Raw genomic sequence first — 11499 nt, 5'->3', positions numbered from 1 at the left:
TTGTCAGACATTAAAGGGGGACTGTTACTTACCCTTCAGGACTTGCAAGAATCACGTTTTCCACCAGGAGGCAGCACAGTTAAGCCTTAAGCTTTGCAGATTCATTGACCAGTCAGTAATCACTCAAAAATTCTTTCTCAGAATCTTTACCCTGAAGGGTTCCTGACTTCCTGCTACTGGTGAGGCTTTCACCCAAGGAAAAATAGAACAGCTGTGGCTGCCCCTGGGAACTAATGTGCCTATAGACTCTTCAGAATGAAAGCCAGAGTTGAACTGGGGAATGTCTGGGAGGAATGACATTATGATGGAGAGGATACATACTAAACCCAGCAAAGGGACGCTGAGGATTTGAGTCAAAGCCCCAAGCTCTGGTAGTGTTCTAATTCGCCTGGAGAGACCCTGGGGATCTGCCATGCTGTAATGGGTTTCTCACAGAGCCCAGGCTGAGGCAAATTTAGACAATGTGCACAGACTGTTCACAGTATGGAGAACTAGATATGGCCTTAAACCTGTTCTGATGCTGGCGATAACAACTGAGAAGTAAGGTCTTGTCTGACTCCAGAACAAACTAATAGCTGCACCCAAGGAAAAAGGAAGAACCACCAGGGCACTTGCAAAAAAGGTATTCTGCATAGCAAGCGCATTTGTCTTTCCTTTGATTGTTAAATGAATACCATATAAAAACACAGTTGCCTACCCAAGCTCTTTCTATAATATCTATAAACAGCAACACGTAGAATAGCCAGGCACCTTGGCCGAGATACAAACCGAGTTTAAATTCTCAGCTGAAGTGTCTTACCCAGGAAACCACACATCCCCCAAATGAAAGGCCTATGGGAAGGATCCATGACAGACATGAGGCCACCAGTGCTTCTGGACTTTCCAGATGGATAAAATCCATCTCTTTGGGGGGAAAAAAAGATTGAAAGATAGGAAAGAGCCTCTGGGTCTGACAAGGAGCCAAAATCCCTCTCCACGGAGGTTCCCTAAGAAGGCCTGACACTTTCAGCCACTTGAGAGGTTCCACCCTTGATGATGTATCCTGGGTTCATCAGAAGCCATCAGAAGTCATATTTTATTTTGACTGGGATGGCAGCCACGCAGATATGTTTAATTCATTGCGCTGTATTCTCAATGTTCATTTATTAGAATTCAATAAAACCACAAGAAACACATAACTGAAATTTTTAAATGTTAGGGCAAAATCTTAAATATAAGAACCACGAGTAGGAGTGAGCTCTACCAGACATGTCAATATATTATAAAGTTATTGTAGTTCAACAATGGGTTACTGGACCATAAACATACAGACATGTAGTACAGCACATTAGGAAGTTTAGGATCTGGATCTAGCTCTACACAGACCACACCACACACACACACACACACAAAACACACCCTTAAATCTGTGAAGAAAAGCTCTGTTATCCCATCAGTAATGTTGTAGGTATCAATAGTGAGTTTAGAAACATCCTGCTAAAAAGAAAGAGAGAGAACTCTCCTGAACTAAGGTAAGTTTATGGAAGATTAAAATATCAAAAATATTATTCCTTAAGAAATTCTTAGAATAATTTTCTAGTTTCAAAATAGGGATCCATTTATGATTATGACACAAATATTAAAATCTAACTTTTAAATGTGTTTTAATGAAAATTAGCATGTTCAATCTAACTGAAAACTAGCAGAATAAAAGTTTATAGCACATAGCAGAAGACATTTTATCTATGAACACCAAAAATCATAGTAATATTTAAATTTAGGTAAAATGTCTAACAAAATACTTACCTCAAAAGAAATAATGTGGCTTCTCTAAAGATAAAAAAAAATATAACAAAGAGAACCTATGGTTGCCCAGCCTTCCTTCCTCACCCCACTGCTTTGTGTCTGCTGTCAATACCCAGAGACACTCTCTACCTGGGAACACTGGCACTCTGGCCTGGGGATCAGGCTGGTAATATTCATACTCTTTCCTGTTCTCCAAGGCAGATTTCTCAGTCTCATTCCCAGCCCTGTAGCAGACCCCTTGCTGGAACCTGTCTCTTCTCTCTGATTCTACCACCTGGGGACCCTGCCATACCTCACAGCAGACACAGCTTTCCTCAACCCTGTGGACCCTTTCAACACCCCCCTCCCATTTCTGGTCATTTCTAGCCATTCACTATTCATTCACGTAGGCCTCTAATACCTAAGAAACACATTTTACATAGAACACCCCATGGCCACACCTACAGGGATTCAGAAACACTCCCTAACAGGCAACCCACAGCCACCGCATGTTCTGAAGATCAAGAGAGGGCAACAGAAACTCAAGAATGCAAAACCCACCCAACAAAAACACACCCAGATATCAACACCTACGATCACAATCATCCCAATCCCAGATACCTAGGACAAGCACAAAGACATAATCATTAACGCCTATGACAATATGTCTGCACCAGAACCCAGCAACCCTACTCCAGTGGGCCCTGAGAGATGCAACACAGCTGGAGTACACAAGAACTTCAAAACACTTGTGAGCATGCTGAAGGACCTCAAAGAGGACATAAACAAATTCATTAATGAATTCTGTGAAAACACAAGCGGAGGAATTAATAGATGCTAATACTTCAAGACAGGAAAGTAGAAACAGAATCACTAAAGGAAACTCAAACTGAGATAAACTTGAAATGAAGAATTTAGGAAGTCAAACAGAAACCTCAGCAGTAAGCCTGACCAACAGAGGACAAGAGATGGGAGAGACAGTGTTAGCCATTAAAGATACAATGAAAAATTAATATCTCAGTCAAAGAAAATGTCAAATCTTTAAAAATTCAGGTACAAAAGATCCAGGAAATTCTGGATACTATAAAAAGAGAAAGATCTGCAAATAATACTAACAGAGGCACAAAAATTATTTTCCATAAAACCATAGAAGGAAATTTTACCAGCCAAAATAGAAGGTGCCTACCAGTGTTCAAGAACCACACAAAACACTAAATAGACTGTAATAGAAAAGAAATTCTCCATGACACATAATAAAGTACTACGTGAAATAATATTAAAAACTGCAAGAGAAAAAAACCAAGTAATAGAAAAACACAAACCACTAAAATAACACCTGGATTCTCAATGGAAAGTCAAAAAAGCCAGAAGGGCCTGGATGGATGTTCACAAATCTAAGAAAGAAAACAATTATTAGTCCAGACTGCAATACCCAACAAAACTTTCAACCACAATAGGTGGAGAAAGAAAAACATACCATGATGCAAGCAAATGTCAGCAGTATCTAACTACAAAGTCAGCTCTACAGAGAGTATTAGAGGAAAACTTCAACCTAAAGAGGTTAAGAATACCCGAGGAAACACAAGGAATAAATAATCCCAAGCCAGCAAATTCAAAGAGGGGACGAAACCCATACCATAGAAACAAAATAAAAGGAATCAGCAAACATTGTTCATTATATCTATCAACATCACTGGTTTCATTTTCCCCAGTAAAGAGATACAGACTAACAGATTGTATTTGAAAACAGGATCCATCCTTCTGCTGAATCCAAGAAACATACCTTATCATCATAGGGATATATGTGTGAGGCTCACACTAAAAAGAATGAAAAAAGATACTCCATGCAAATAGATCCAAAAAGTAAGCTGGTGTAGCCATTTTAATATCTAACAGAATAGACTTCCAATCCAATTAACACCAATACTCTTCAAATTATTCCACACCGTAGAAACAGAGGAAACATTGACCAATTCTTTTTATAAGGCCACAATTATCCTGATACCTAAATCACATAAGCATCCAAAAAAGAAAGAAAATTACAATTTCCCTTTTGAAAGAAGATGTAAAATTCTCAATAAAATATTTACAAGCCAAATATAAGAACACATCAAAAAGATTGTCTGCCATGATCAAATAGGCTTCATCCCAGAGTTGTGCAGATGGTTCAATATACTTAGATGAATTAATATAATGCACCATATAAACCAACTGAAAGATAAAACCACATGATAATTTCATTAGATGTGCAAATGGTCTTTAACGAAACCTAACATCTCTTCATGATAAAAATCCTGAGAAGACAGTTTGGCAATGGTGGCACACAGTTTTAATCCCAGCACTCAGGAGGTAAAGGGAGGTTGATCTCTGAATTCAAGACTAGCCTGGTCTGCAGAGTGAGTTCCAGAACAATCAAACCTACAGAGAAAAACTCTATGCCAAACAAACAAACAAACAAAATACCCAAACAAACAAACAAACAAAAAAACAAAAAAAAACTCTAAGAAGTTAGGAATACAAGGGCCATACCTCAAATAATAAATGCTATTTAGAGCAAGCCCACAGTCAATATCAACCTGTATGGAGACAAACTAAAAATATTTCCACTAAAATCTGGAATAAAACAAGGTTGTTCATTCTCTCCATACTTATTCAATATAATACTTTCTTAGCTAGAACAATTAAAACACCTCAGGGAGTTCAAGGATACACACACGCGCGTGCACACACACACACACAGAAAAAAAGTATTTTTCTCGGCAGACAACGTGATTTTATGCATCAAAGACCCTAAAACTCTACCAGGAACCTTCTACAGCAATAAACATGTTCATTAAAGTGGTAGAGTACAGTTAATGTACAAAACTCAACTAACCTTATACACAGAGAAGGAAATCGGGAAATGACACCTTTCTCAACGGACTAAAATATACCTTGGGATAAATCTAACCAAGCAAGTGAATGAATTACATGATGAAAACTTTAAGACATTGAAGAAAGACAATGAAGAAGACATCATAGGGTGGAAAGATATCCCTTGTTCATGGCCCACTAGGACTAACAGAGTGAAAATGCTTATCCTATCAAAAGCAATATATTGATTTAATATAATCTTGACCAAAATTTCAACACAATTCTTAAAAGAAATTGAAAGAACAACCCCACAGTTTCATATGGAAACATAAACTAAAACAAACAAATAAAAATAAAATATAGCTAAAAAAAATACTGAATGGTGAAAAAGCTGCTGGAAGTATCCCCATCTCCAATCTCTTGTTGTACTACAGAGTTATACCAATAACAACAGCGTAACTTTGGCATTAAAAACAGACATAAATAATCTTTCGGGGTCTGGATTACCTCACTCAGCATGTTTTTTTCTTTTCCATCCATTTTCATTCAAATTTCAAGATGTCATTGTTTTTTACCCCTGAGTAGTACTCCATTGCTTGTTTGTTTTAACCTATTCTGTTTTTTATTTTATTCTATTTCATTTTTAGATACCTGTTTTTTTTTTTCTAATGGGAGAAAGAAAGAAAAAGTGTGGATTTGGGTGGGTTGGGAGGTAGAGTGGGGCTGAGAGAGGGGAAACCGGGGTCAGAACACGATGGATGAAAAACTCAAATAAATAATCTTTAAAAATGAAAATTAAAAATCAAATAAAAACAGAACAGAGCTTATTTACTAATGGGAACTCAAACTACTTAAGATGGTGATTTTAACCCATCAAATTGGTTGAGAACGGTGAACTTAATAGTGTTGATTCTGTGAAGCAAGTTTGGGGAAACATGGTTTAGATTTGTGCTAATTAAATAAGAGGTATTAAATATCTATATGAGACTAACAAGTAAGCAATCAGATATAAAAGTGTGGTATTTGGAGAGACATCTGAGCTAAAAGTAAAAGAAGGTGCTTGGGATAAACCCATCAGGAGAACGATACAGAGAGTGAGAGCCAACCCTTGTGATAGGATGTGGATTGAAGCATCATGAGGGCCTACCACATGATCTGAAGCTCTGTCTGTGCTGTGGCTTGGTACCTTGCATATGTAAAGGACAGGCCTATTCTAGATACCTGCCACTATCTTCAAAGAGACTGGGGTAGTGCAAGGGACAGCGGATGTAGCTCAACTGTCTCCTACATTAGGTAATAAAACTGGTCTTGGCTTCAAAATCTGCTACTCAGAGGACAGAGCTGAATTCTAAGAATATCAAAGTGAGTAAGAGGAGTCCCGTGCCTGCGGTGTAAAGTCCCCCAGGGACTCCCATTATCCTCAGGAGACAACCTGAGTCCTCTCTTACACGTTCAAATCCTCACAACTTGCCTTCTTTAGTGGTTGTCTATCTCCCCTCTCACCCCCTCGCTCTGACCCTGCCACATCAAGCTTTGATGCTAAATGGTCCCCTTCCATTTCCTACTCCAAATGTTTTTACATTCACCAGATCTGAAAGACCTCTTTTTCATGCATTCCCATGTCCCCTTTCCTATGACTATGTACCAAGTCTCAGCAAACATTGCTCTTTCTGAGAAGGCCTTCTGACCTTCAGCCTGCTATGCTGTATCCTACCTTGCTTTTTAAAAAACAGTGTGTCAGACTAGACAACCTAATTTGTGCTTTTAACTTTTGTTTTGGGTGATGGGATGCTGTGAACCAGCTAAAGAACTTCTTGCCTTTGACTAAAGCAGCCAAACAGAGGTAGATAACTTTAACCAGCAGTGGGCTAAGGTGAGTCTGCCCACGAGTCATAGAATCTTGGGGAGAGAATTATGATGTCATAGAGGAGCTTACAGATTTGAAGGGAGGCAAGAGGGGAACTTGATTCAGAAGGCTTTGGCTTCTGACAGTCATGGACTCACTGGGCTGTTGAGGAAGATCCAGCATCTGTCCACCTGCTGAACGCATCCAGGAAACAACAGTTAACAGCGGAAGTCAAGTATGAAAATGGTGAACTGAGAAGAGCCTGAGGAAGAAGTGTGACCAAATCAGGTAATACACACAAGCCTTGCCCTGTGGGTCTTCTCTCTGGCGTGTTCCTTCACTCATCATTTAATTAATGAGGCCCATAAAATGTCATGCAGAATTTTAGATATTAGAACAGTAGTGAGAAAGATGAGAACATCTGTGCTAATGAAACACACAGAATGGCCAGCTCGGAGTACTGTCATCAAATGCTAACAGGTTAACATTTGCTGCAGGAAGCGCTAAGGAAACAGACTGTGCTGATAGGTCGATGAAGTTCATTAAAGTGAGGAGCTCTTCAAAGAACCTCAAGTTTGAATAGTATTTAGTGAGACATTAGGAAAGAGACTAGAGAAAGATTCTTTAGACTGGGAAGCCATACAAAAATGTTAAAAAGAAGTGGGCAGACTCCAGCAGCCATTCGCTTTGAGCCAGCCTATGAAACTTGAGAAAACAGTGCCTGGAAGTGAGAGGGGCTGGTGGGCAGAGGCCCGAGAGGGCAGCCCTACCAGGGTCCTAACAAACTTGGATTCGGTTCAATCCTCACTGAAACAGAAGAGCAGAAAGACTTGAGAAAGTGGCTCTGGACCAGAGCCATGGTTTAAGACACTGGGCAGACTTCCAGGCAACCTGTGAGCGGTTGCCTTAGGAAGAGGCATAGAGTAGGGAAGAAGCTTGTTCTGAGGAGGAGGCAGAGGGTAGTAGCCAAGGTTTTAGAGGTAGAAGGCTTCAAGAATGTAAATTATGCCTGGATAGAAGGAGGACCACTCCTCAGGAGGGGATGAAGGCAGTTAGAGACCCAGTTAGAGGTTAACAGACTCCTTGTACCAGTTGGCAAGAAGATGTTGGCAACAGCTGGCTTTGGGATAGAATCTGTATCTAGTGTGTTAAGACTGCTCAGGGACTCAGCATTGTCTGCTCTATGTCATAGTGGGCTAGACTGGCTCCTAGACTATCTGCCACCTCTGATGCTGGGAACTGGCTCTCCATACCCAACACAGCCATCATGGTAGGGGTGGAGTTTGTCTGAAAACTAGAGTTCAGGGCCTGTATGGGGATGAGAAACAAACTAGATGGATGAATCGTAAGAAGCTGAACTACCAAGTTCACAAAGGCTCTGAACTGCCCTTCCAGTACGCTGCTTCAGGTTAGAGGAAAGAGAGTGAAAGACAAAGAGGAGTCAGGGTTTCCTGCCCTGTGGGAAGTCCAAGGTCCTCTCCCCTCCATCCAGGTCTAGGAAGGTGAGCATCCAAACAGACTAGTCTCCCACAAGGCCAGTCTCAGTCAGCCCTCATTGTCAGCCACATTCAGAGAGTCCAGTTTGATCACATGCTCCATCAGTCCCAGTCCAGCTGGCCTTGGTGAGGGAGGGGGAGAAGGAGTGGGGGGAGTGGGAGGGAAATGGGAGGAGGGGAGGAGGTGGAAATTTTTAATAAATAAATTTTAAAAAATGACAGAGGTAGAGACAAGAAGGCAGAAAAGGTAGAGGTCACCCTCAGGAAAGAAAGCAGTAGAAAATAAAATGGTGCCAAATCCTCCTCTCTGAGCCTGGTCTCAGGTTGGGGAATTTAAAGGAGCAGATGCCTTCCCACAGATGCCCTCCTCAGAACTCAAGTGCATGTAACTTCCTGTAAAATAGCTCTAAACCAAGGTGATAGAGACCCAGGCACTCCTTACCCCTTCCTGGCTGCCCTGGTGTGTATTGTTATGCAGCATCTCTGTCATCTTCTGTTTGTTTCCTCACCCCTGACCTCAATCCCTGGCAAGTCTGGGCATTGCCAGGCAGATCTGCCGCCTCAGCCCCTTTGTGGCATCTCTGGTCTAGGAGGAGGAGGGATTGAATGACTACCCCTTAGAAATGCTGCACTAGGATCTTCCTCTTGCCACAGAAACAGGAGTTTCTACCAATGGCAGGCACAGTTAGAGAACCAAAGACCTCGTCCCCAAGGCCGCCCCCTTCCCAGTGGAAACAGTTCAACTCCAGCGCTGAGGATGTGCAGGACAGAAATTCAGCAGTGGGAGCTGGAGAGTTGAAGTTAGCACTCCCTTCCACATCTTCCTCCCTGCTGCTACTGCAGGCCAGGAAACCCACAGCATCCCCACTGACTCCATCCAGGAGTGCAGTGGATCCTCCTAGGCCTAAGCCAGGTGCCTTCCTCCCATAGTGAAAGCTACAGAGTGAGGACCAGAAAGTTGAGAGAGACCAGGTGGGGCTGGGCAGCAGCTTGTCAGTCAGAAAGTCACTGTCTCCACAGGGTGGAGGCAGCAGCCACACCTAGACTCACTGGGATCCAGTTTGTCAAGTATAAACAGGATTTAGGTCCAATCCCCAGAAGGAAAAGGAATGAGTCTAAAGACACCCATCCCCCAGGACATCCAAAGCCCCGCCTCTGCTATGATGTCATAAAGAGTGGTTCCCATGGCAATGTAGGTCATCTTACAGGCGCCCTTAGTAACCACCTAACTCAAGAACCTAACTCAAGAACTGTGTCCTCTTCCAGGCCTTTCTAATCAAGATAATCTCTGATGTGAGCAGTTTGTCGCTTCTCTCCCCAGGAGCCCCTACACTTCAGTATAATAGAACAAGAAGATGGTCTAAGGATGGGAAGGGTGGGATAGACCTAGGTGGAATGGTCCACTGCAGGAGACCAGGGCCTCAGCAGAACAGGCAACATTAGCGGTCCTTACCAGAACCCAAATGCAAATCCTAATGAGAAATTTATTTAATCTCAACTTGACCCTGCTGGCAGGCACTGTCGCAAGCCTCAAATAACTTCCTTCTTTGTATCACCATGACAAAAGAACATACACATATACACACACACACACACACACACACACGGATATGCATGTATGTAAACACACATCAACATCTGGCTGCATTTTGAAAGGTAGTTTTTGTCAGAAGGTGTTTTAAAATATACCCATGGGAGCCATGTGTTGGGAGGGTGGCTGAAACCTCACCTAGGCAGTCCCTGCTCCAACTCCCACACCCACCTTCCTCCCCCTGGGTGACAGGGCTCTGATAAGCCTGGCATCTACCCATCATCAATATGTGATCTCGTGAACTGAGTATACATCAAGGGTGTACAAACCATCCTGCTTCCTTAGATACCTTCTTCACAGTTACATGATAGCCCTGGTCTCTGTTTGTGACTCTTGGTCACTTCCTCACCTGTCCTATATTGGAGACAGGTCTGTGGTTTTGATCAATATCCGATAGAAGACACAGGAAATGTACAGGGCTCACATAGAGGAAGTAGACTTAAGGATCCCGCTGAGAAACTTGCTTGGTGGGAGGCCTGCCTGTTTACTGAAACAGAGCTGTTTGGGACTTTACAACTCACCAAGGAATAAGAACATTGCAGAAGTTTTGAATGATTGAGTTGAGGGCCTCTCCAAAGTCTAGTTTCCTTCTGCTCACCCTGACCCTGTCCCCTTAGGAAAGAAACAATAGCCCAGAAACGTGAGCAGAACCTGTGGTTCCAGAGCTAGGCCTTCTACTGCAGCCCTGCAATGCCTGGGACAGTGCCTTTTCTGTTTGCTTACTGCCACTAGCCCTTGGCAGTTGATGGCTTGTGTTTCAAGGTGCATGGAATGATCCAGTACATTCAGAAAAAGGCAGTGATGGTTGGTGGCTCTGAAAATCCTAATGTAGCCAAGATCCTGGAAACTTTTAGATTTGAATAAATGCATTTAGATCTGAATATACACAAGATCTAGGCTATGATGGAACCCATTTTGAATTCATTTGCAAACTGCTAGGATAGAAGTTTGAATTTCAGTTCTCTTCCTGTCTAAGGTGGTATAAAAAAAAGACTCACCCTCTACAATGGTACTCATCACTAGATGAGATAAAGCTCATGTCATACCTCAGTCAGCCCAAGAGTCTCTCTGCTCTTCACTAAGAGACTATAAGAAAATGTATTGCATATTTGTAACTTTACATTCTTTACTTGGAAAATGGCTACTTAGCGAGGAACAGACACATGGATATCCATAAAGGCAGGGCTGGGGACTAGCTGAGGCTTCTCAGAGGTCCAGCCCTACTTACCAAGGGCTTAGTTTTCACTCTGAGGATTCAGATGCGTTGGTGATCAAGCAAGGTGTTGATGAAAGCAGGTCTCCAGTCTTGTCATCTGAATATTCTTTTTTCTAGGAACTTCAACTACAAAGAAGATGAGTGAGCCATCAAAAAACAACTCGTGCTGCCCGCCAAGTCCTCCATGCTGCCCACCCAAACCATGCTGCCCACCCAAACCATGCTGTCCACCTAAACCATGCTGTCCCAAGTCCCCATGCTGCCCACCCAAACCATGCTGCCCACCCAAATCTCCTTGCTGCCCGCCAAAACCCCCATGCTGCCCGCAGAAATGCTCGTGCTGCCCGAAAAAGTGCACGTGCTGCCCGCAGCCTCCACCTTGCTGCACTCAACCCAACTGTTGCTGTGCGGAGAATAAGGCTGAGTCAGACTCTGATTCCACAACTGGCCAAACTCAGGACAAGGGCACTCCAACACAACAGAAGAAGACAAACAAGTAGACTGCGCCGGACATGATGCCCTTCTTCAAAGGGTGTGGGATTACTACAATTCAGGCTAAGACTATGTTTTAAGGATGCTGTACTCACACTAACAAGACCACCCAATCACAGACTACCATTTCCACCCAACCATAGGCTACTGTTTGCAACTGGAAATGGAAGGTAGAAAAGGCTGGAAACATTTTGCCTGGTGATCCTGACATTTAGATAGCACGAAAATAAAAGAGCAATAA

At 42.5% G+C, this 11499-nt stretch overlaps 1 protein-coding gene across 1 annotated transcript; it reads left to right on the top strand.

Annotated features, from left to right (window-relative positions):
• Positions 1-10903: 10903 nt before the first annotated feature.
• Positions 10904-11266, top strand: LOC130889896 (sperm mitochondrial-associated cysteine-rich protein-like). The gene has a single exon (XM_057793830.1). It carries the CDS (start codon positions 10904-10906, stop codon positions 11264-11266), a length of 363 nt encoding a protein of 120 aa, XP_057649813.1.
• The last annotated feature ends 233 nt before the right edge of the window (positions 11267-11499 follow it).

This window comes from Chionomys nivalis, chromosome 18 (genome assembly GCF_950005125.1).
Source record: "Chionomys nivalis chromosome 18, mChiNiv1.1, whole genome shotgun sequence".
In the NCBI taxonomy this organism is placed as follows: Eukaryota; Metazoa; Chordata; class Mammalia; order Rodentia; family Cricetidae; genus Chionomys; species Chionomys nivalis.
This window is presented reverse-complemented; position numbering and strand designations above follow the sequence as displayed.